Source organism: Blennius ocellaris (genome assembly GCF_963422515.1).
Source record: "Blennius ocellaris genome assembly, chromosome: 21".
Lineage (NCBI taxonomy): Eukaryota > Metazoa > Chordata > Actinopteri > Blenniiformes > Blenniidae > Blennius > Blennius ocellaris.
In genome coordinates, this window is record NC_137670.1 from 7,928,435 (window position 1) to 7,955,065 (window position 26,631).

Here is a 26,631-nt window from a genome sequence, read left to right on the forward strand (position 1 = left end):
ACTAGACGCCTGCCGCCATCTAGTGTCCGTTCGAGGTCATTACACCCACACACACTGACCCTCCAACGCCTGCCGCCACCTGGTGGACGTTCGTGGTCATTACACCCCACTCAGGCTTCCACACACTCACTCATACACACTCTCACACACATACACACACACACACACACCCTCTTTCTTTGTACATAGTGTTTGCTGTTTAATAGATTAGATCTTCGTGTTTGAGCGTTTATTACTTAATTGTGTTGTTTTAATAAATGATTTATGAATTATTTTTGAATAAATACCTTTTGTTAATAAACGCATTTTAACTGAATTGATCGATTCTTGGTTATCATTGTGTATTTATTGTTGACAATTCACTGGTTTGTAACAGTCTGTGCTCGAATCTCACACCTTCCTTGTTATTTAATATTGTTATATTTACACAGAAATATTAACTTTACTTAAATAACCCTTTTTGACAAACGAGACTGAAATTTGGTATTAGCTATTTCCAGCTTAGCTGGTGGTGCCCCGATTTAATTATTATTTGATAAATAACCAATTTATGCAAATTAATAATTTTTATTAATAAATTATTTTTGATAATTTATTAACTTTTGAGTAATTACTCAATTACTCTAGGAGTTGCTGATGAGTAACTAACCGTTTACTTCATTAGTAATTCCAAATTTTCCTAAATTACTTTCAGTAATCTATTACTTTCAGTAATCCATTACTTACAGTAATTATTTATGCTAATTACCAACCATAAATCCCAACATAATGGTGCCCCGTGTGAGGGTGTTTTAAAACCAGTATTGTCACAATATCTGCATAATTTATCCAGAATTGTCTGTTTAGTTTTACAACCGATAACTTTGTTTTTCTCAGAACTTAGTTTTTCGAAGAACACGTTACAGCACTGCTAAGCAAAGTCAATTGTGTTTGTGAAGTGGTAAAGCCTTCTTTTTCTTGCATTTTCATGCATTCTTTTATTTCTGTCAGAGATAAATGTACACTAACCCGCTATTGCTCACCCAAGGTGCTAACTCCACCCTGTTAACTTGAGAGAGGTTACAGTTAGAGCAATTAGCAACCTTTAGAGTTGTAAGCTACAGGTGTAACCATCACCTGTGCATTAACAACATTTTGGCACTTTTCAAAACACAGCTTTCGCGTGACTCCTACCATGAGTAGTCAGAGACACTGCGTGCTCGGAGCAGAGACTCCTCGGGAGCCACATGACCCAGCCCTGCAGACTGTGGTCGCTGGGCTCCTATGCCTCTCCACACAGGAGAGAAGAAACCTCAACAGCTACAGCTTAGAGACCTGTGAAGCAGAGATCAGGCAGCTGTTAAGCTATGTGAGGAACCCGGTTGGTCAGGTAGAGCTCACCATTCCGGATGTGTTAGGCCACATTGCACTGCTCTACCAGCGCAAGGCCGAGCTGCAAGCTCTCGAAGCTCAAGAGCAGCTCTCCCAGCTGCAACTTTACAGTTCGCAGCTGAGGATTAACACTGCCCAGCTGAAGCTGGAGAACTCCCGCCTGCGACAGGAGATCCAGGCCAGGGACGATCAGGCTCCTTATACGGAACCTATTGGGTTACTAACCCGAACTTCTGTGAAAGAAGTCAAAACAAACACATCATCTGATGATTCATCAGACGATGAGTCAGGTTATGGCTCTCAGCACAATGAGCCAAACCACATTGGGGTAAAACCTGGTGCAGCTCTCAGCAGAGATGCAGCACACCTCCGCAGTCTGGAAAATGTCCAGTCAGATGGACAAATTACCCCAGTTATGCGCATTCTTGAAGCTGTCCAGTCAGGTGGACAGCCTCCTCCAGGTCTCTACAATCCTGAGGTGGTCCAGTCAGGTGGACCGCCCACCACAGGTGAGTGTAGACTTGGACCTGTCCCGTCAGGGGGACAGACTGCATCAAGCTTCCCCGCAGCCATGGCGAGGGGGGGGCTTGACACACAGCCAGGGGGGCGTGGCACAAGACACCTGCCCAGTGTTGTGGGAGTTGACTGCATCCCACTGAACCGACACCCAGTCCCCCCAGCTTTTCACTTTAAGGACCGCAGGGTCCCGGTGTGCTCTGACACACATCCATCGGTGCTTAGCCGCACCTCAATGCGCTCTCACAGCTCTTTCACTCCTGTCCAGGAGAATGAAAAGAGTTATTCTGCAGCACCTCACCGTGCTGTCAGCTTTGGTCCTCCACTCACTGGAGACCCTCTTGGTCATCATGACCCTCACTCTCTCCACCGGAGAGAACCAGGGGGGTCCAGCTCAGATGACTCGGACCATTCCGGTCCCCCAAGGGAACGTGGTCTTCGGACCCGCCAACTTGAGTCCCTCGCAGAGGACATAGAGCAGTTCAACCCAAACAACCGGGAGGTTAGTATAGAGGACTACCTCCGGGAGGTTGAACGCTGCCTCCTCGACCTGCCTCATCCTTCGTCACGTGAGAAGCTGAAGCTTCTCTGGAAGACGACGTCCAGGAGCGTCCATGTTTACATGGAATCCCTCCCACCTGCCATCAGAGACCATTACTCATCCCTCTGTCATGCACTTAGGGAAGAGTATTCTCTGTACAATGATCCTGCCTCTGCAACCTTTGGTGCACTTGCCATTACTCAGAAGGAGGCGGAGCCTCCCAGAGAGTACTATAGGCGCCTTAGGGCCGCCTACTTCCAAGGCCGTAGCGCACCGGGGTTGGATGAAGACCAGACTTTAAAGTCGCTCTTCAGTAACAACCTCCACAACAGTGTGCGGTTCGATGTCGCTCTGTTCTGCAGGACTACAAACCCCACCATGAAAGACCTCCGCAAACACGCGCAGATGGTGTGGGAGCTGCGTCACAGTTCAGGTGAAAACCATGATGGTGACGCAGGCGTCCTGAGAACGCAGGCGACCGGAAACACGAACCTGTCACCTGTAGGTCACGAGGTCCCCTCCCCCACACCTGCTGTGGATGGGGGACCCGTTAGATGTCCACAACCTCGACCACGAGGTGGACAACGGCACAGAGGTAAGAGATCAGGCAGACCGAGACCTCACCACTCCCAGCGGAGAGGTAAGTCTCACAACCGAGGCCGAGGTCAGACCCAAAACCACTGGGACGCAGACGTCCCACAGTGGATTAAAACCTGCCTTAAGGAGGTGATGCAGGACCTGAACCCGCCTGGTCAGAAGGAACCCGGCTCCCCTGAGGAACCGGACTCCCGGCCCCTGACCGCATGACTAGGCCGGTCGCCTCTCCCCTCCATACACAAAGTTTGCTTTGTCAGGAGGAGGAGGAGGAGATCCAGGAGGTCAAACAGGCCCTCAGAACCAACAGAGGAGCCCCCTTTGACATTCTTGGGTGATCTTGTACGCAATGGCACTGCCAACCGCGTATATACTTCAGTGATGGTAGGGGGTGTAGACACCCTCGCCCTGCTTGATTCTGGGTCAGAAATCACCCTCATGTGTTCAGCCACCTTCACGCAGGTTGCTAGAACCATGCGTGCCCTAGGAAAGCCACTTCAGGTGGAAGAGTGTAGCATAAACATCAGAAGCTTCACTCAGGACGTGTCTCCCATCACTAAACGTGTCTGGGTCGACATAACTTTCCAGGACATGTCGGTGACACATCCCATCTATGTCACTGACCTGAACACAGAGGAACTTCTTATTGGTCAGGACCTCTTAAACCGACTGGCCGTGCTGATGGACTGCAACCAATGGCGCCTTTGGTCCCAAGTCACCAGCCCGACTCCCCTTGGCCCTGAACCAGGCCACCAAGCTTTCAACAGCAGAGTCGATGCCATCCAGTCCAGAGGTCCCCTACCAATACTTGGGTCTCTCCCAGAGTTTGACCCCAGCCAATCCACTTCAAGGCTCCCTGACAGTCAGCATCCGCCGCAGGTGACGAGCCGAGACCCAGTTCAAGCACACCACTCTTTACTCTTGTCACTGAAGGACGTGAGTTCTTCTTTGTATATGAGTACTTCTTTGCACGCCCACCACACCGTGGGGGGTGCACACATGGATGTAACGTCGGTTCCGGAGGCACCTTTGGCGCGCTGGTCCGAGAAATCGGCCACCGACGCCGGCCTGCTTAAAGTTCCGAGCCACCGCTCACTTTCAGCACGGTCACTTCAGACCTTAACCAAGGTCCCTGGTTCATGTGCCTCCTCGACTCGCTGTCCAGATCCCGTGCCGGTGATCTGTGACACATCTCTTCTGGAGCTGAACAATCGTTCAGCCAACCCGCGGGTCCACAATCTGACACACAGTCAGATTAAAGTGACCGCATTTCCACCTTTAGAGATGTCAACTGACAGTTCATTTCACAATCTTGAACTGATGGTGCCTCTCACTGACAACCTGCTATCGTCCCCCACCCGTGACGACACGCATGACACCGCTCTCCTCATTCCCACAACCAAAGCCATTACCAGCGCTCACCATGTTAACCTTGAACAGGTTTTCCATGGAATAAAACCGAGCACTGAAGGTGATCTGGTTGTGCAGGCTCTGATGACTCAACCAGAGAATACAGACACTTCAGGTAAACAGACCGCGTCTGTACCAGAAGAACCTTATTCAGGTTTCGAGTCAAAGACCGAGCCACACCCTGCTAAAGCTAGCGCTTTACACAGCAGAAACGAGGAGATGCATTCATTGAGGTCTTCCGCGAGTATCACACGATCTTCGCGCGGGTCTCGCACGAAAGGGGGGTCACAGACCTCCATCCGGCGTGCGTCCCCACTGACCTCGAGGCACCGCCATCTTGTGTACACCAGTACATACTCTTTCTAGCTGTATACGTGGTAAAGCGGCGCGGAACCACAAAGGTGGTCCCCGCTAACCAGTATCAGCTAGTTTTTTCCTTTGGCAACCGCCAGTCCGCCTGGAACCGGTGCCACTTCGGCTACTTAGACCCACCATCGGTGTCTACCATCCTTCCCCACACCATGATGAGTAACATTGCTGCTCACGGCAATCTCATCTATGTGGATGACTTCCTCATGCGTCACTGTACCTGTGAGGAACATTTAGCCGAGACACGACACGTCCTTTATCAACTTCTGGTAGCGTGAACCAAACTTGCTCTCAGCATAGTTTGGGATGCCACACCAAAGTTGAATTCATTGGGCTCATAGGTGGCGCTGATGGGACTGAACCCCCAGCAGGGAGAGTTCACGCCAGTCAAAACCTCAGAGCCCGACTAACGTGTCACAACTTGGGAGCCTCCATCTTGACACAGCCATTCCGGCTGCTGCCCTCCTTCTGAACCAAGCGTTCACCCATTGGAGCTTCCCATCTTTGGTCGACTCAGACAGGCACACATGCCACACGCAGTGTCATGGTTGCCCTGTACGACATTTTGGTAATGGAGGCCAACCTCCATTCACCATACCACTCCTAGTCATTTTCCCAGGTTGACCGAGTCAACCACAGCACCACCCACATACTCCGGTATGGCAACAGCGGTGGTGCAGATGGAGACGTGAGCCTCCAACGGGTGTTGGTGACCAATCGGTCCACCATACACCACTCCACAGGTTCCACTCCCTCCAAAGAATGACTGGTAGAGAAATGACCTTACACTGCACCTTCTGGACCAGCCAGAAGAGGTCAGTGTTGTCACGGCCTGCATCGCAGAGCCACTCAATCGATTTACTCCCTCGGAGTAAGGTCAACTCCTCCCCTAGCGAGGGGGGGAGAACCTCCATTCCAGGAGCAGAACAGATTTTAATCAGTAGGGTTTAGTGCCAGCATGCTCAGCTCCCAGCAGGTGCATGTACTAACCCCTGACACCATCAGAAATCTAACCCTGCCTCCTTAGACAACATGAGCAGTTACAAAGCTTGAGTTGAACCGTTCAGGGAAATATAGTCACTGTAAACTCATATCCAGCTCTGTTAACACCACTTAGCGTGCCTTAGACCAGTCAAGTATTGTTTAGGAGAAATAACCCCTGTGTATAGTCAGAAATCTCACACGAGATCGAAGGGAGATTAGCTCCTCCGTTAGCAGCTTCAGTACAGGTAGAACCACCTTACTTAGCTCCACTAACCCGGGTTGAGCAATTTCTCAAGACTAACACCACCACGGTTATACAACCTTCACAGATACATCTGACAGTCTCGGCAGTGCTATTTTAACCTCTGTGAAACCACAGAGCCAAGAGTTGTGATTTCTTCAAAACTTAGCCATTATTAACCAAAATAATGTTTACAGTTTGAAGCCTCTGTAGTGAAAGTTGGGTTTTGGAAGGGAACACACACGTGCACCTCCACACACCACACTTCACTCTCACTCCTCACCAGAGCAGGTGCACCAAAACCCCAGACGGCTGGTGGCTTTTGGACACTTGCTCACTGGTGCAACCACATCCACAGTTTACAGATCAGACTCTACTCCTTGTATCCGGTACCTCCGCTTTTGTAAACTTGTCCTCGAGCTGCCTACTAACCCATCTCCCTCCTGTTCTTCAACTTTCCTGCCCTTTCCTACCTCTTTCATTTTCACTGGTGATGCACTTGTAAGAAATGAAATGTATGAATGCTTAGATAGTTAGAACAGGAATAGTAGGTCTGCCCAGACTAGCCTTGCCCTGCCCAGACTAGCCTTGCCCTGCTCGGACAATAACCTCATGTATGAACTGTTGGACAGAAATGACCTTGTGTTCCACAGGACATTGGGACATTCACAGACTCATCGACGTTTCGGCCCAGGTTTGCTCCAAAGCCTGAGATCCGCATCCCACTCTTCGGACCAAAGGGGGGATGTTGGGGGCCGCTCAACCTCATGGAAGGGGGAGGGGAGACCACGTTTTGAGAACAAAGGACCACATGCCTACAACTGAAAAAGTCTGCCATTGGTCACGTGATCACCCCCTTGGACCCCCCCTTCCAAGGTGCAATACTAGAGGCCAACGGCAGGGGGCGCACGAGAGCTCCCCCTCACCAGCTGGAAGGTCCAGGGCGGGCCCTCCGTCAGGATTGGTCCACATGACCCAGAGCCGACCGGTAACACGAAACCACAACAAGAGGTATAAAACACCCCCGCCGGGGTGATTTCTGCCTCTCCAATGTTGAAACCTGCGTAAAGACGGACGCATCCGTTTCGCACGGAGACGAAGTGCCACGTGTGCCCGCTGACCGGGCCCGGAGTTCCACACCCGGCCGGACGAGCCGAGAACCACCGTGGAACTACGTCTACTTTTCCCTTTTTCCTTTTTTCTTCTTCACCGGAGTCCGAGTGTGCAGCTGCCAGCGCACCGTCCTCCCGCCTGCAGACCTGAAGCCGCTTCTTCTCCCCCTCCTCAAAATAAGCGCTTGATCCTCCTCGGATCGTCCTGTGGACTTTTCCTGTCCACAGACCATTTGAGCTTGTTTTCCCTGGGACGCCAGAGAGAAAAACAATCTCCAGCCGGGAAATCAACGCACTTTCCCCGGCCGCCGGCAGCACGTTCACCCTCATCAAACTGAGTAAGGCTTAGAGTCTGGGCAGGCAATGAGAATAACGTGACTGTAATATTGCTGTGTGTTTATTATTGTGTTGAAGTCAGGGACGCCGATCCCTGTTTCCAACCAATCTGTGTCTGCGCGTTGGATTTACATCCACGCGAACCTCCTCTCTCTCTCGCTCGCTCGCTCGCTCGCTCGCTCTCTCAACTTGCACAGACCATTCCCAGACTGTGGAGTCCAAGACAGTGTGCAGAGCTGAACATATTCTGTCCACTGCCCTTCTCCCTCCCTCCTTTTCATTTTTCCTCTCCTCCTCATACACGATCGCGTAAAAGCAGCCGCGCGCTGCTGCACCCGCTTCTGTGACCGTGTGTAGTTCACTGTCCCTGGGATTTCTCAGCCACGAGCCCCCAGGCGCGCTCCGAGCAGGCTCACGAGCCGTGCACGAGCACAGTGACGTCACGCTGTCCAGAAAGAGTACACTAAGCGCCTCTGGTGGCCGCGTTGGTGATTGCAATCTCTTGAAAGACCGCCACTCGGTGGACAAGTCGAGTCATTGCATTCTCCCTCCGTGCGCCGCCGCGCCCCTAGTGGTCGTTCCGGTTACTGCCTCGAACTAGACGCCTGCCGCCATCTAGTGTCCGTTCGAGGTCATTACACCCACACACACTGACCCTCCAACGCCTGCCGCCACCTGGTGGACGTTCGTGGTCATTACACCCCACTCAGGCTTCCACACACTCACTCATACACACTCTCACACACATACACACACACACACACACCCTCTTTCTTTGTACATAGTGTTTGCTGTTTAATAGATTAGATCTTCGTGTTTGAGCGTTTATTACTTAATTGTGTTGTTTTAATAAATGATTTATGAATTATTTTTGAATAAATACCTTTTGTTAATAAACGCATTTTAACTGAATTGATCGATTCTTGGTTATCATTGTGTATTTATTGTTGACAATTCACTGGTTTGTAACAGTCTGTGCTCGAATCTCACACCTTCCTTGTTATTTAATATTGTTATATTTACACAGAAATATTAACTTTACTTAAATAACCCTTTTTGACAAACGAGACTGAAATTTGGTATTAGCTATTTCCAGCTTAGCTGGTGGTGCCCCGATTTAATTATTATTTGATAAATAACCAATTTATGCAAATTAATAATTTTTATTAATAAATTATTTTTGATAATTTATTAACTTTTGAGTAATTACTCAATTACTCTAGGAGTTGCTGATGAGTAACTAACCGTTTACTTCATTAGTAATTCCAAATTTTCCTAAATTACTTTCAGTAATCTATTACTTTCAGTAATCCATTACTTACAGTAATTATTTATGCTAATTACCAACCATAAATCCCAACAACGTATTAAACCATAGTTTGGTCTGCGCGGCTTGGCTGATACTCATTGGAAAAAGAAAAAACACGGCGTGCTCACAAACCACATTTTTACTGTGAAAACTTTGAGGCAGCTTTTTTTTTTTTAGTTCTTACAATGCCTCATGTAATGGGAAAGACTCTAAACCCAGGACATGCAGACAAATCTCATTCAGGGATTCCAAGACACGATTCTCATTGGTCCAGGTAGGAAGCGTCTCGAAGCAACTCGTGATTAAGCCCAGCTGCGCGGGTTCCACGGGAGTTTCCACTCATTCAGAAAGCTCAAACGTACCAGCAGTGACGGTGTCCTTCTCTTTGGACGTCTTCTCCTCCACCGAGCTCCTCTTCTGGATTTCGAAGCGCCTCGCCAAACCCTCCCTGGGTTTCCACAAGGACTGCAGGAGGAGAGGCCTCTCGTGGTCGCCCAGCACTCTGAACCCTTCCGTCCTCCACTGATGGCTGCCGGTGGTGCCAATTGTGTCGCAAAGGACAAAGGCCTCGGCCTCCTCTTTGCTCTGGCCGTACCTGCATCGCATTCAGTGGAGTCTGAATTTAAATACTTGACAAAATATCCACAATCTTTCGCCCCTGAAAGACACGGTACCGCAACCAACCAACTCCGACCCAGACTGCCTTCATGGGAATGATTTCTGCTACGAATCCTGTGAATTCATTACGTATCAGTGCTAAATGCTAAGTGCTAAACACCTTATATTTGTAGCTGTGTTTGTCTCCTGGTGGGAGCCAGGTAAGGTATGTGTTTGCAGAGCCTTAAGGCCTTGTTTACCCTGCTAGAACCCGTTTTTATATCAGACAAGTTTCACATTCACACATTGTCCTTCTTCATCATGCAATTCACAGGAGATGGAGTATTTATAAATCGCTGAATTCAATAGAGTATTGGATACTGAAACCATGCGAAACCCATTGGAAAAGTTTAAAAAAACCTAAAATACTGTGTTCGGGTAAGAAAAAATTGCAAAATCTGTTGGTTCCTCGCAATGTGCGAAACCCTTTCCCAATGCACATACTGTACAGTAGAGTATTATTATTACTAAATTATTTTAATGATATGGATCAGATTACCTTTGTTTTGGTTTGGTTTTGCTCCATTGTGGAAATATTGATGCTAAATGTTACATTATCTTAACTCTGCTGGCAAGAGCCAGGTATAGTGGGTAGTTGTGGTCACTATATCGAAGACAGTAAAGTTGCAAATTCCTTGTGATGTGTCACCGTGTTCATCCTCCAGTACTTGAAGAACTCGTGGAGTAACGCCATTAATAAAGCCAACTGTATTATCTTATACATAAACCTCAACACAACAAAGCCAGTAAACCATCAAGAGTCCGATTGGTGGTTTCTTTTTTTTAATGAATGCAGTACATCTAACTTTCGCAGTCAATTTTGTTCATGGAGGGAAAAAAGAAACAGTCCTGACTTAGCCCTTCCTCTCCAAGCCGAATACCACGTGCATTAATCATCCCATTATGTTTTTGGCTGCAACGTAAGCCGAGACTGACAGACGTGCACTCTCCGGAGAGGCCGCCCCGCTTGGCTGTCTCTCATACCAGTCTGTGGTTTTCTCTCGACCTTTTCAGAGCTACTCAATGAAGGATCTGGCACGAGCACACGGTGTGCATTGTACGGCAATTAACCGAAACACAACAACGGGGTTGGAGTCGGCTTTGTCGGTCCAAAACAACACGAAGAGGCCCAACCTTTCCTTTTAAAAAAAAAAGTGCTTTGATGTGTGGACGATGCGGCGTCCGCGTGGACAGAACACATGAGGACACGCGCGCAGACAACATGTGGCGTGCAGACCGTCGCCGTTGCTCACCGTTCCAGGGCCTCCTTCACCAGTTCCTTGGCGCTGGAGTGCGTGGTGGCCAGGACGCTCTTGTAGTGAGCCCCCTCGCAGATTTCGTTGCCAAAGATCTTGAGGATTCCCGGCGCCGTGATCTGGTTGGACAGCTCGGACGGGTCGTCCGCCGCCAGCGCGTCCGTGGAGATCACTGCAGAAACAGGCTGTGGCTCGTAAGTGACCATGCAGAGAGCGTTCGCCGCTTCAAATGTGCAATCATCCAAAGCAAAACAATGTTAAAAAAAAATCAATCAATCAAGTTTAGGACATTTTGATCGGTGATGTGCAAGATTACATAAACTGAATAAGTGACTCGTTGCAATAAAATGTAACTTGTAGTTGGTAGAACAATTTTGAAAGGTTGCGTTTGTTGACGTTACGTCGGTTAGAGGGAGGAAGATGCTCTGGAGCTGCTCTATGAAATTGAAGTCAGAGAGACGTACTGCTTCCCTTCCTGGTCTGGATGGACAGAGTGGACTTGAGTCCTGCTGTCAGAGACATGGCATCTGAGCTGGAGGTCGGCCGGCGCTGGAAGACCCCTGAGAGGCGGTTGCTATGGTGACGGAGGCGGCTCTTGCTGGGCTGTCTGATGGCGACGCCCTCAGCAGAGGAAGACGCTGACCTGGAGACACCAGAGACACCTGGTCAGGTGGCTGGTCTGCGAGTAATTCAAAGTCCAACTAATTTTAAGGATTATGAAGATTAATCAAAGAAATATTGAGAAATCTGATCGAATAAACAAAAAATAAACCACATTTTATATTATTAAACGTGCGCAATTAAACTACAGTAAAACCAAATGAATGGAAATAAAGATTTTAAAGCAACATGAATAAAGTAAAAATGAGTATGAAGTGAATAAAACCCTACATTTTTTTTTAAATGGGAAAATTGTAAAATGCAATTAATTAATTGAATGAAACTGATCAATTCTAACCTAAAACAAAACCCTAACAAACCCAATCCAACAAATTCAGTTATCATAAATGATGATTAATTAATACAAAATTAATTTTGGATCATTGTTTATAAATTGCATAAATCCTAATAATAAAACCAGATATAGTTAATAAAAAAAGTATCATTAAAGCATTTTGAACATACTGTTTCAGAGATCATAAAAATGAATAACATATTACGAATGACCGTCAATGAGAAATAACCTTAAAGTTGGGAAATGGAAATGAAAATAATGAAATTGATTAACAAAACCCAAATTACAACATGAATAAGTTAAGTTTCATTTAAATCAAATCAGATTAAATGAGATAAGATGAAATAAAAAAATCAAATTAAATAGAGATAAATTACATTGAACCACAAAGTCAAATGAAAACATATAATCACCCCCCCTCTCCCGTCAGTACTGATGCTGGATGGTTAAAGTCGGTGTCCCCTCCACCCTGCAGTCTGTACGTACGTGTCTGTAGCAGCTCTGAGCCCTCAGCTCTCCCTCCTGCATGCCTCCCTGCTCAGCCAGAGGGGGGGAATGAAAGAATGAAGTGTTGTTTCCTTCGCAGGGCTCCTCTAAGCTTCTTTACCCTCACAAAGGTCCACAGCTTTCAGATTTTTAAAAAAAACAAAAAGCCCAATTTTGAGCTCAGACATGGGTGGAGCTGCGGGGGTTTAACGAGTCTAATTGTTCAGATTCATTTGGGAAGTGTTTGAAGTTCGCTGACTGACAGGAGGGAAGAGGTTGGGACGGTTCCGTGTACTCACATATGAGAGCCATCACTGGTCTTCCTCCCCAGCCTGGCAAAGCGTCTCCTCGGGGGCGCAGCGGGTGGCCTCGGCGGGAGAGAGCGCAGATCCTCGCAAGAGTTCTCCGTCTGACTCATTCCCGTCCGATCCCCCCGGTCAGCCGTCGATGTAATGTTTATATCTTCGGTTTCAGTCAGAAGTTACGAGTTGCTCCTCCTGAGACGTCCCCCGGCCAGTCCATCCCGCGTCATTACGCGCTCTCGGAGCAGATGTTTCCAGCCCTCATCCAGCTGCTGGAGCTGATGCAGACAAAACAGCTGGAGCTCTGACTACATCTGTACTTTCTCAACTTGCATAAACTGTGTCTCAGGGGGGTCTTAAAAAAAAGACAGAAAGTGGATAGATCATGCGCAAGAGAGCTTTCAAATTGGTCACGAACCCGCTCTCCACCAGATGCGCATCCAAGCGCGCGCAGCTGCACGGAGGTGCCAAGCGCGCACGCACCCGCCCACCTCCACGAAGGGTCTCTGAGTAAAAAGCCCTCCTTGTCTGGTTTGAACGCAGGCGACCACGATGCACAAAGAAAAGAAAAGAAAAAAAAACCATAAATAGATAGAAAAGCTTAAATTCACAGAGAAAATAGCCTCATTTGCACTAAAAACGTGACTTAAGTGACTGTTTCTGCACGTTCCTGCGTCAACGACTCAATCTTCTGGCTGCAGATCGCAAGTCACGTTCTCTGTAAACAGTCATGAGACACGTGGTATGAATGGACAGAAAATACATCTCAGCTTTTCTCGGTTTAGCGGAGATGTGTAAGAACACGTTTTAGTGCAGGGGCCACATAGCGACAGTTTCATCTTGAGTCCAACCGGTAAAATTGTGCCATGATAATCTTCATGTTTAGAATGTGTTGCGGTACTCATGACTGACCACTAGATGGTGTCCTGCCTCTGGAAATACTAACCACAACAGCAAGGGATCATACAGCTCGAATCACTAATAAAAAGAAAGGGATCTGTAAAATAGAGATAATTATAATTTACTACGGTATTAAAGATATCCATATGTGACATGTGTTTGTGTTTCTAACTTCAAAATTCTGGTTCATTAGAATTAATTTTTTTTTGTATTGCTTTGAGTTAATCTTGATTGCAATGTGGTGTTGAAACTCCTACTTAAGTCAAACAGCAGGCAGCAGTGAACCACAGGGAAATCCCACCAGGCTCGCAGAGATAAATAAGCTTACACTCTTGCCTAACGTGACGCCGGAGGACCTGTGACAGCTCCTGCAGTGAAGAGACAACAGACAAGAGGGCCTCCCTCCCACTCATCACAGCACGTTCATACCCCTGCGGGTGCTTTATTTGCTTTGTCAAATAGGATGTCCAACTAATGACAGGCAAAGAGAAAAAAAAAAAAAAAAGAAGAAGAATGTGTTTGCAAGGCCAAGGTCAGATCTTCTTGGAACCGCATAGGAGAACAGAAAGGATTAACGTTGGGTAATCAGATCCCTTACTGGACGAGGAGGAGTGACACCTGGAGACTTATCAAAGCCTTAGTGAAAAGTGTCTTTACAGCCGGACTGGATGACTGTACGGTGTAGGTGTGCATGAAATCTGTGGATGGATGGATGCTTGGTCGGCAGTGCTGAGACTGTGTAGCCTTCAGTCTGGAGATTTTTTGCTCCCAGTTTTCACATACTGTGCCGTCGAACCCTTTGGGGCAGTTGGTGGACTTGATTTTAGGATGAAAGCCTGTGAGCAGAGGATTGTTTTATTTGAATCCCACAGCTGGCAGGTCTCCCCGAGCAAGATCCCTGACCCGCTAAAATGCTTCCTGGGAACTGCGTAGTAGCTGGTCCACTGAACCTTATGGATGGGTCAGGCGCTGAGAAAATGTTATTGTGTAATACGTGTGTGACCAATGAAACACATTTGCTGCTTCTTTCATTGGCCTCAAACAGACGAGACGCTTGTGTGACACACACAAGTGGTATTGCAAACCCAAATACTTCAATAGATTGCTGGAGATAGCAGATTTCTGCAAGGTAATCAAATGTAGAAGAAGACCTGGATTCATGAATATAGAGAAGGAGGACATTGAGATGTTTTGGGGTAACAACGGAGGAATTTCAGGTGCATGGTGAGAAGGTCGCAGACGATCCATTATGGAGATATCTGAAGGGAGCGGCTGCAGGAACACAAAATGTCAATTGTCTAACGTCCAGATGATTGTGTTTTCAATTATCTTAGGATATCCACCTTCTATGCCGCTGATCCAGTTCAGGGTCGCGGGTTGCTGGAGCTAATCCCAGCCTACTATGGGCGAGGGCAGGGTACACCCTGGACAGGTCACCAGACCGTCACAGGGCAAACTTTAGGATATCTTTGGATCCTTTGGGAATACTGTATATGCCATCCCACCTCTTGTGTCTCTCTTACATTACTACATGTAATGTACTAACAGAGTAGGGACTCTGGCATCACGTGCATTTATGTATCCTTATCAGCCAACTCTAGATTGTGGAAGAACCTGATGAATACCTTAAAGCAGGTAAAGAAAGATTTGGCTCTTGACATTCAATTAGTCAGGCACCCAAAGAAAACTTGTTTTTCAAACAGGTTGGATGAGCCAAAAGTATACAAGAAGGCCGTTGCTCGGCTAATCCCCCGCCGGAGGGCTTTATATTTGCTCACAAAGCCAGCTCTAAGGCAGCACACTTGGTACACTAGAGGGTGTTCCATGGGTCCTAGTAGATAATTATGTAGAATCTGAAAGGTCTTCTTCATAAGCTATGTCAAAATACGTCTCCAGAGCCCAAAAGGTGTTTTTATGCACTTAGTGACCCTGTGACCTGATATGCAAATTAGGTCATGGTCACCATGGTGCCCCTTCTCCCCAGGTGGAGTGTTCATGTGTGAAGTTTGGTGACTGTGGGCCCAGGAACTGCTGAGAAATGAGGAGAAATGTTTATATGAAAATACAGGTATTTTTTACGGAGCCACTCTGGTGACATTGGTGAAAAAAAAAATTATTGCTTAATCGCGTGGCCACGCGTTATTGAGGCGTGGGAACGAGATAAATAAGTCGTGGCCACGCATTATTAAACTGCCGTCAAGTGAGCCGGCACTCAATTTTAACTGCGCTTTTATTAACGCCTTTACGGTAAAACACAGGTACGGCCGCAATGCTGGCAGAAAGACAGATGGTCTGATTTCAAAATGCAATAAAACGGAATCCTTCATAGGTTTACACCCAATTTCACTTCAGTGCAATACTAGGCATACTCCTTTGTTACTACAAGAAATATGAAAGAATATTACTGTAGAAATTTGGAGAAAAGTACTCTTAAACTTGGATGTGTTGATCGAAAATGATGGTCTCATCTAATTTCAAACTGCAATAAAATGGAATCCTTAATAGGTTTATGCCTGATTCCACTTCAGGCAGTACTAGACATACTCCTTTACTACTACAAGCAGCATCAAAGAAAATCACTGTAGGAATTTGGAGAAAAGTACTTTTAAACCTGGAGCAAATGAATGAAGGCAAGACCATTATTTTCGACCAACAGATCCAAGTTTGACATTACTTTTCTCCAAATTTCTACAGTAATATTCTTTGATCTTACTGGTACTGGTAAAGGACTATATCTAGTATTGCACTGAAGTGAAATCAGGCATAAACCTATGAAGAATCTTTTTTAATTGGAATTTGAAAACAGGTGTGAGAAATCATTATTTTCGTTAATTTGCTCCAAGTTTAAGAGTACTTTACTCCAAATCCCTACAGTAATATTCTTCGATATTGCTTGCAGTAATAAAGGAGTATGTCTAGTATTGCCTTGAAGTGGAATCAGGCATAAACCTATGAAGGATTCCTTTTTATTGCATTTTGAAAACAGGCGAGAGATCATTATTTTCAACCAACAGATTCAAGTTTAAGAGTACTTTTCTCCAAATTCCTACAGTAATATTCTTTCATATTTCTTGTAGTAACAAAGGAGTGGCCACGCGTTATTAAGCAATAATTTTTTTTCACCAATGTCACCAGAGGGGCTCCGTAATTTTGCAACCATGACGAGCAAACTTCAGACCCTACCAATCTTCAAGGTCAAGGTCAAGGTCAGGTCACTTGGTATGCTGGAGGGTGTCCCCAGAGTACTAGTAGGTGTGTATAAAATTTCAGAGCCCTAGCTCAAAAACCTAGGCCTCCAGAGCCCAAAATGTGTTTTTAAGCACTTCGTGACCCTGTGACCTACTTAATATGCAAATTAGGTCAAGGTCACCATAGTATCCTTTCCCCCTCTGAGATGTATCCACATGTGAAATTTGGTCACTGTGGGCCCAGGGGTTGCCGAGATATAGGTAGAAACGTTCGAACGGACGGACGTACGGACGTACGGACGTACGGAGACTGTTTCAAGATCCCCCTTCGGGGCCTATCGGCTACGGCGGGGGATAAAAAATATATAGATAATTTAAGCTCAAAAGTAAGAAATAGTCCTTAAGAATCTGTGTAAATTTGCTTCATATTTCATGTAAAGAATGGCTTTATGGATTATACGTTGTTCCAATAGTAATCCCAACATTGACATTATTGGCTCTGGTTGTGGGCAAAGCTGAGATCAGCAGGTTCTGTCAGCAAATCAGTAAGCACGAGAATCTCTGCTGCCTCTTCTTCTTCTTCTTTTTTTTTTAAAATCACAGCACAAATAATATGCTTTACAGACACTACTTCAACAACTTGTTTTACAAAAGATTCATGGTATCTGAGGTCATGTTGGCTTGTGGCAACCAGAAATGTAGTAATAGTCAATAACGGAATAGTTTGCCAGTCATTTCACAAGTTATTACAGTATTAGCTTAGCATGAAAGCAATTCTTTGAAAATGTATATCTGGTGGTAATAATGGAATATTACATAAATGTGCCCTTTTTTTGTTTCAAAATAAAATTCTATTTTGCCAGTTTCTGTGTCGATTTTTGCTATAAAAATTGAAAGCCAGGGCGAGAAAGGTGGTTTGCTGCCGGAAGGCAACGCGATGCTATAGAGGGTTAAGTTATTGGCATTTTATTTCATCTGAAACTGCCGGAAAAATCACATTATTAGCAGGTATGACATTATTGGTTGCTCTTGTAAAGGAGGATGCACAAGTTTCTCAGTGCATAGTTTCTGCGCAGAGTTTCTGAAACCTCCTTCAGGACTCCCTCATGAGTTCAACGTTCAATCTCTTAAAATTCAGAGAAACTGACAACCACATGTCGGCAGGCATACATGAACGCATGCATATATACATTGATTCATTCATACAAACATGAATACATGCATATATACATTAATTCATTCATACATTCATGCATTGCCGATGCACAGGAGAAGTCTTGCAGGCATCAGTGGCAAAGCCTCCATCATACTCGTTGGGTCCTGCATCAAAGCGTCCTTGGTGAAGGAGCTGAACTGATAACTGCAGCCAGCATTAGTGTGTGAATGATTGTTTCTGTGTGTGTGTGTGAATTGGTTTATACAACGCATGTTGAGGCTGCTGCGTTGGAAAAATGAGCCATCGAGGGGACGATTATTTCCAGTACTGAAATCTTTCAAGGATTCCATCATCACCCTCCGCCTCTCATCCATAGGATGTGCTGTGAAAGCGGCACGATGACTGACAGGAGCATCTTTAAAGTCGGTCGATAAATATTGGATTTCCTGGTCCTTTGAACCACTGTTGGGTTATTCCACCACTAGAGCTCGGATAATCCAGGGCCTGCTTTCTCTAATCCACACAAAGAAAAGTTGTGAGTTATGAACAAAGCCGCAAAGACATTCCCGTTACTGTTTGCTGTGGGGACGTCTGTTCTGTTCATGTGATGGGATGGAGACAGTCAAGAGTCAAACTCCAGTTCGTGAGGTTGTGTTGTTCAGCAATTTTGCATTATTGTTTGCATTATGGAACAAACTAAAAGCTTAAAAAACCAAAAAAAAAAACCCTGCAGAACTGCAGTTCAGTCATATAAAAGCAAAAGTAAGAGCTGCAGTATTTATAAGAGCTATAGATGCACTGGATTAATGTGATTGACCATCAAATATTTAATGAAAATATGGTATATATGCAGTGTTCAAGTGTTGTTCTTCTAAAAGCTCACAACAGCAACAGTGTTAGCTATAGGCGTTTTGTTGTAACCCCACCTCTATTTTTGCTTGTTTTTTTTTTTCTTTTTCCTGTTTTCACTATGAGCAATATGAGTAATACGAGTGCACTGATGTGGTTGCAACTATAGCAATAAATGTGAGTACTGCTAAAGAAGACACTGTAGTGTGTAGCAACATTTGGAAGGTTTTAATAGAAATGAATAAACTAGGTTTCAGGAGCCACCTCAGATTATTTGAATTAAAAAAAATAACCGGCTCTGCAGGTAGAGCGATTCGACTGGCGGGGTATCTAATAGCATGTCACTACATTCAGAAAGACACTGCAGGATATTTGATATATTTGGTATAAAGTGATATTGAAGACGAATGGGAGGATGGACCTCTGGTTGTTTTTAAATCACTACAGAATACAACTGTCTAAATCCAGGCTCAACAACATTCTCATATTTGCATGGCCAAAAATTTAGCCAATGATTTATTAATTTATCAGTCCATTTGACAAAAAAAAACCAGGGTTTGAATCCCTCCCCACGATCTTTATGTCTGTCTGCTATCCTCTGAAGCCCAACCAGAATAGCAGTGGAGCCTGGTTCCTCAAAGGTTTCTTCCAGTTAAAGGGAAGTTTGTTTTTTTCTTCTTTTCATTGTCGCTTATGCTTTGTCATGTGGAATTGTTGGTATTGCTTTCTATTTAAAAAAGTGCAGAGAAATGACCGTTGTACTGGGCGCTATATAAATAACATTGAATTGAAAATCCTCTTAGGAGTGGTTGAGGCTTTGTTCGTAAAATGGTCTCCTCTCAGTCACATTGGTACAGGTTTGATTCCCCGTGTCCACATGTTCAAGTCTCCTTGGGCAAGACACTGAACCCCAAATAGCTCTCAATGACTGGGTTAGGCATGGCAGCCGCCTCCATTGTGGGTGTATTTGTGCGTTAATGGGTGAATGGAATTAAATGTGAAAAGCACTTTTGGGGGGGAAGTGAAATCCAGTCACACTTAAAAAAAACCCAACATTTTCGCCTTGTCACTCATAATGTAACTTCTGTTTTTTCCCCTAAACTCTGCAAACGTGACTCAGCAAAAACCAAGCCTGATGCCGTGCTTGCTGAGTCATTGTGTGTGTGTGTGTGTGTGTGTGTAAAGGAGGGGCCTGCTAAGCTTCGCTCAGCCTCCTTCAGAAACAATTCGCTCTGACTTGCGGATGACTTTTCCGCGTCGTGTCTCGCGGTGCGGAAGAAGCGGCGGCGCGCGGCGGTTCTCTTCCCGACGCACGCCTCGTCTGCCTACGCCGCCAGGAGGAGCCGGGGTGGGCCAGGCCGGTGGGAGGAGCAGGGGAGGGGTGGGGGGGTCCCCGGTCGACACCGTACCTGTCCGTGTGCGGCATGTGACACTGTTACAGGGAAGGAGGGAGAACGGGCTCGACCTGTCGGAGAGAGAGAGAGAGAGAGAGAGAGAGAGAGAGAGAGAGAGAGAGAGAGAGAGAGAGGAGGGGAGGGAGTGAAGAGAGAGAAGAAGGGGGTCTGATAAAGAGCTCTCTCTCCCGGCGTGGTCGACCGAGATGGAGCAGCTGTGCGGACCGGAGCTCCCGTTCTGGGTGAGTTTACGTCCCTCCCCACCCCCCGGAGGTGTCCGCGAGCTCGCCTCGGTCGAGAGCGCGGGCTCGAACCCGCGCGCCTTCCTTTCCTTCACGCGGCGGTTCGTGCGCGGTTCCGACGCCGGCGGGCAGAAGCGCCGCCGTCGGTCGGAGTTAACTATAAATACCCGCGGAGCTAAGAGCATTTACAGCGCTAAACAGCTCCCAATTAAATGACTTGTTGAATGACGGGCTCCGGGCTGCTTTTAGCCCCCACGAGAAAAACCGCTTGTTCGGCTCGACGACGTTCGCTTAAACGTCGCTGTTGGTTTTTTTTTTATAATATCTTGCGCAAACTCCTCCAAAACTTCCCTGGAGTGTGAGCACAGTAGCTCCACATCTCTTAACATCCCGGGAGAATCATCACTTAAAACAACACATGAAAAAAACCCAGCATCGTTTTTGAAATTCACGCTATATCGCGATTGTATTCATTTTTTTTTTTATTATTACTGTGATATCTACATGCTCAATTTACATATCAACTGCGATTAAGTGATTTTGTATTCGTGCTCAGCAAATTTTAATTGATAGTTTTAAATACATAGTAATAGAGTGATTAATCACGATTAATTCTCATGTGTTTGTTTTTTGTTTTTTTAATACTGACAAATCACCATTAATAACACATTAAAGCACAATTTACAAACATGATCACAGATTGGGATTAGTTTGCCAAATATTATGGATCCCAGCAGATACGGTAGTATGGTAGTAACAACAACAGCGATGGCGGACTACATGCTTCAGGTCATGCTGCGGAAGCTACTGATACTAGTAGGTTGAGGCCCCGTTTACAGGACAACTTGTAAAACTTTCTTCACTTTTGTGAGGTCCGTTTACACGACACTGATGTGCAAATTCTGTGAAATTTTTATACCGACTCCCAAGGTGGAAAGTTTCTTTCACAGTCCTTTCCTGCAGGGACGCTATGGAGCGTTCTTACTTGTTTATAGTGTAACCACACAAGTCTGTGTGGTTTTATTACAAGAAGAAGAAACAGCACCCTGCCGTGGCCTGGCGTACAAACTACATCGTTGTTAGTGTGTCCGCTGCTGCAGTCTAAACACCCCCCCTTTTTTATAAAAACGGATTCAAGTGTTGTCACACAAAATGTTGTTGTGTAAATGGGGCCGTAATGAGGTGATATGTTCCATTTGAATAGGAGGATGAGCAGGAGTACTCTGTCTTCTGCATTTTTGGTTTACTTGGTGGGTCACAGCGCCCACTAAAGGCCTGATATGAGTACTACATCATGTTGAACCATGTTCATAGTGATGTGGGCAGATTTTGTTTGTTTTGGCTGGCCAAATACACCACGAATGCAGACGATGACACAGAGAATACAAAGCTGAGAAGGAGAACACTTCTGCTTCTCGTCCTACTTGAGAATTCCAACATATTACCTTATTAACCCTACTAGCATCAAACACTTCTGCAGCACATGCGGCTTTGTTCATTCCACTGTTTCAATGTTATGCCCACTGGATAACTCCAGCACGCAGTGTGAGGGCAGCTAACAGCCAATGGAAGTGCAGGAGAACATGATGACCACAGCGACACTGAGGTTTGCACAGAAAATAATAAGAGATTCAAAAGGAGGGGAAATGCTACATCGCATTCTAATTTATTTCACTGTCAAGCCTTTTCAACATCAAGGCTACTAGAGCAACATTTATCCCGTGAAGGAACCTGTGGTGTTTGTACATTATGTACAGATAACGGGTTATTGCGTACTGAGGCACGTCGCAGCGGTTCCAATTCAATTCCAACGGGCAAGCGACATTCTGTTGCCAGTCTTACTGAGATACTGAAGTTCACGAAATCCATCTTCCACAGCGAAGCGAATAATCATCTCCTGAGAAAATCACACAGTTTCTATGAGTCCTTGGAAAAAGGTGTTACATTTATGGGGTGAGTTCTGGTTCTTTCCGGCGATTGCATTACAATAAGGTTAGTTTCTAGGACGGAAAAGTTGCAGTGTTCCAGTTGACTATGGCGTTGGGTATCGGGGGAAGCCACATGAAGTTAAAAGGGAAATCTGTTCTTGTGCCAGCGCTTTCATTCACTGTAATTCCATAATCATTGGCAAGACTATCTGAGTTAATGAGTCATTACATGGTCAGAGCATCCTTAAGTGTCATTAAAACATCCAAACACTACTTTATAGTTACAGGTCACATCTCATGAAGCTCAACTCAGAGTGCTTGAATCACTTCAAGATTTTAATTCAAACCTCAAGTTGTTTCTTTTTGTTGACAATATTTGCTTGAAAACCCTCAAACACCTTCAGTTTTCCAACACGAGGACTGCGTCCAAATTCAGGGACAAAGATTGCAGAAGCTATATGACAACTGGATTGGTTGTTTTTACACAATTCGTGCAAGCTTATGTGTAATTTATATCTGTATTTTCATTCACTTGCACCTCATCCGTTAAATAATCCACAGTCGTAAGTACACTGTCATCTCTCGGTGCCCACCTATTGACTTCTGCCCCCGAGGTACGGAGGTGGAGTCGGCAGTGCCGGGATGCCCAGCGGTAATACCCACTGGGGTTATCATCATGGAAACTCGTCTTATTTGTTGCACCGTCTGCTTCCCCTCTGAGATCGCTCTTACTGCTGCCGATCCCGTGACTTCCTGCCAGAGGTAGCCGGGGTCACGCTCTTCCCTCTCGACATACTAATGCCCGTCTAAACCTGCCACCCAGCACACGTCAAATGGAAGATCAGTCCATGTTTTTGGTTTTGATGTTCTGCACCGACGTTCATTAATACTGCTTGAGTTTGATTTCTGTGTCTGTGTGAGGAAGTGTCGTGTTGTTGAGCGGCCATCGTTATAAATCAGCACTCTTCGGGGTTGGAGTGGAGTAAATGTTTCTTGTGATCACTGTTGCTGTTGCCTTTGTCATATCAACACATTTTCTTCTTGAATCCAAAGATTTTAACTGGTGCAGATTGTACTACTACTATATTGAAAATGCTTTGTCTCTGTGTAAACAGAGACAATTAAACTTTTCTGAAACCCTGGTACTGCGCATGCCCGCTGGTTTTGCAGTAGATGGTTGGTTTTTTTTGTTTGCCTCGATTAATGTTGAGCAATAGCTAAAGGCAGAAGCACTAATAGACGGTGAATGAGCAGAATGAGTGATGCAATTGTGCTCGATTACAAGTTGCGCCTTGTTATATTTCCTGAATCACTTTTTGCCTGTGAGGGTAACATGAGTTCACCAATAACAGCCACCTGAGAGTTATCTGTTGCCTCCACTGTATATTAGATCATTTAATTATAAGTTACAAATATTTGGTCATTTTTAAGTAGGACTGCAAAATCTATTGCAAATGTATTATTCCAAAATCAAATATTGCAAAAGACTAACTGAACTACAATAAATTATTCTAATGATCTCTTATCTGATTTCTTGCAACAATAAAAAAAAACAACTAATCACAGTTTACGCAAATAACAGGCAAGCTTAAGATAAGATAAGATAAGATTAGATAAGCCTTTATTGATCTCACAAAGGAGAAATCTACTTGTTACATTCTGCTCTTACGGACACTCATGAGTAGCTTGGGAGGATTTGTAAAAAAAAAAAAAGGCTGCAGACTACTAGGAGTTTGAGATATGTTCTATTTTTTTCTAAATATGAAGCATTGTCATTTTCATAAACATAGTCCAAAGTCTTCCACAAGTCGTAGCACAGTAATCCCAAATTAAATAGACACATTGGTGTAGCTTTAGCTGGAGATTTCTCAAAACGTCTGGAGACACAATGGAGAACTGAAGAATAAATGATGACAAAGAACATTCCAATGCTTTGGGAGTTTGATAGTACACAGGATTTTGTATTCCTGGAGTCATATTTTATTTTATTTGCACAGCAGAGGAAACATCTGAAAAAAAAAGCTGTAAAATATGATTTTGGCGACAATAAAACTAAGCATTTGTGACAAGGTGCATTCCTAGAAAGAAACTGTCCAAATAGAGAGCATTCCTTCTTTCTTTCTTTCTTTCTTTTTTTTAATACAACAACGCTGTATTCACCTTGAACCGCTTTAACTGTTTTTAATCATTTTTGGATTCCAACAGTTGTTGACAACAAAATGTCGGACTGTTGAAAACCCATAAAAAAAAAATCAAATATCAGTTCATTTTTAAAATACAGTACTACCGGTAACCGGTACACTACTTTCCAGCCAATCCCACGTTGCTGAGCGCGGCGGTGGCACGTGCCACAGCATGCCATCCGGCAGCCTGCTCATCTGCAGCGTCATGCAGCGCCGATCCAGGGGGCGGGGGGGGGGGGGGGGGGGGGATTAACCGGGCGGGAGAAGCAGGAAGTTTGCTTCAAATGTTTTGGAAGCCACAGTGTCAGATATAGTGTGTGTTGAAGGCGTTGCTGCACGGAGAGGGATAGAAGCTGAAATGAAACTTAAAAAAAAAAAAAAAAAAGAGGAAGCGGAGGGAACAAGGTGGAAAACTTTTGCGATATTTGGATTTTGCGAACTCTGACTCTGCAAATATGAGGGCGGGGTCTTGAGAAACGGATACGTATCACAGGGAAATAGTAGTACTGATTGAAGTGTGCTCATGGGTCCAGGCAGCGTTTGACTGTTCGTCATGTCTTGATCCGCAACTGATCTAGAAGAGGAATCATCCTTTCTTTCAGTTTATCTTTACATATTGATTAGACTTGGTTATGTTCTTCAAATAATTAACATGCCTGAGAATGGGGTTGTCTTCTTTTTGTGGTTATGACCAAAAAAAAAACCCCAATTATTTACCAATTTAATGAAAAGGCAGGATGGAATTAGCTAAAATTACAAATCGCTGCTTTTATTCACGAACGCAGTTTTAGCGTACAGTGACGGGTTAAGAAAATGCAGCATATCCCACAATCTGTTCATTTACAGGTCCTTTACATCTTTTGCAGTACATGTACACGCGAGTGTGTCGCGTATCGTGTAACAAATACTAGTGAATGTGAATATCCTGAAGTCCAAATTAGCCCCAACAAAATATTGGCATTATGTGTAAAATCAGACCAGTGTTTGATCAAGATTCACTCAACTTATTATATAACTCATTCTTCCATGTCCCGAGTTATAGTGTGGAAATATGGGGAAATAATTATACATCAAACATTGTTCCTATTTTTTTTTTTACGAGACTCATGCATCAAGCTGATTATTCTGCTTCAACAAATCCTCTGTTTGTGTCAAATAGACTTAATAATCCTTCCAAATGTGTCAAATATACTTTGAAATCCAATTCTTCAAATTAATATCGTTGGGAAAAAAACTAACCCAAGCCCCCTCCACCGTGATAAACAGTTCCTTCCTTCTGCTCATGCGCATTTAAGCACACATGGCAGCCCCCATAGTGGTATGACTGGTGGTCACTTTTTTTTTTTTTTTCAGTTTTACACACGGTCTGCGTGGTTTCATTACAAAAACAAACAACAGCGTCCTCCAGTAGTGCAGCATTACACACTCGCTCATTGTCAGCGTGTCGGCTGCTGCAGTGACAACAAGACACTGTTTTAACGGGTGAGGTGTTGTCATTTGAAACATGTTGTGTAAATAAGGGCCCTTTAATCCGACCTGGTCCTCGGTTCCTCGACGCTGGTTTCGCCTCCATACAATGATCAGAAGACTCAGGTCCTGTTTACGTGACAACGATCGACTGAGAAATGCCAACTTGCAAATTTACTGCGATCGTAATGGACTTGCGCAATACTGGATGTTTCAGAAAAGTAGTCCCCCCTCCCCTGTTTACATTCCTAGAAGTCATCTAAAAAAAAAAAAGTCAGATTTTCAACCCCCTCTGCTCCTGCGCACAGCAGTTGTAAAGCAAACGCAGGATTTGTTACCAATAACGACAGTAACTACTGCATCACACTTGAATCTGCATAGATCCTGAAGAAGTCCAGCAATACATTCTACCTTGCTGCTGATAGCTGTAAATGCTCATATCACCCAAAACCTAAAGCTGCTTCTGCTTTTGTGTGTAAATTAAAGGAGAAAATATCCATACTTATCTTTCAGTATAATAGGACACATTACCTATACAGCCAAGGTTGATTTTTTTTTTTTTTATACATTTTCTGATGGCTTGCTTGCATCACATATAGCATATATTTAACAGCTATTCACAGTATCTGAATCTGTCCTCTGAGAGTGGAGCAACAATAATTCCCAACCTCAAGTGTTACTGGGTACTTTCCAAACCCCCCTGCCTATTCACACGATCCTAGTGCGTTTGTGACGGTTCGTTCTTTCTCAAGAAACAAAAGGGAAACGTAAACAGGGGCTCTGGTTCCTGAAGCTGAAGAGTGCCGCTCACCCGGCAAGTGAAATCAGGAATTGAGAGTTGTAAATGACTTGTTTTAACCCTCCAGCAACAAGGGCTACCCAAGG

General features: G+C 45.0%; 2 protein-coding genes across 4 annotated transcripts in view; one reads left to right on the top strand and one right to left on the bottom strand.

Moving 5' to 3' along the window:
• The window catches only part of radil2b (Ras association and DIL domains 2b), a 33,110-nt gene extending 20,556 nt beyond the window's left edge, over positions 1-12,554 (bottom strand). For both annotated transcript variants that reach the window (XM_080516852.1, XM_080516851.1), the window contains exons 1-4: positions 12,437-12,554; positions 11,161-11,339; positions 10,694-10,868; positions 9,146-9,378 (exon numbers count right to left, since the gene is read on the bottom strand). In XM_080516852.1, the coding sequence (XP_080372978.1) occupies positions 9,146-9,378; positions 10,694-10,868; positions 11,161-11,339; positions 12,437-12,438 (589 nt within the window). In that variant the 5' untranslated portion in view covers positions 12,439-12,554. The remainder of the gene's footprint in view (positions 1-9,145; positions 9,379-10,693; positions 10,869-11,160; positions 11,340-12,436) is intronic.
• A 7,508-nt stretch (positions 12,555-20,062) lies between these two features.
• The window catches only part of abcc3 (ATP-binding cassette, sub-family C (CFTR/MRP), member 3), a 39,021-nt gene continuing 32,452 nt past the window's right edge, over positions 20,063-26,631 (top strand). For both annotated transcript variants that reach the window (XM_080517177.1, XM_080517176.1), the window contains exon 1: positions 20,063-20,168. In XM_080517177.1, coding sequence (XP_080373303.1) covers positions 20,133-20,168 — 36 coding nt within the window. In that variant the 5' untranslated portion in view covers positions 20,063-20,132. The remainder of the gene's footprint in view (positions 20,169-26,631) is intronic.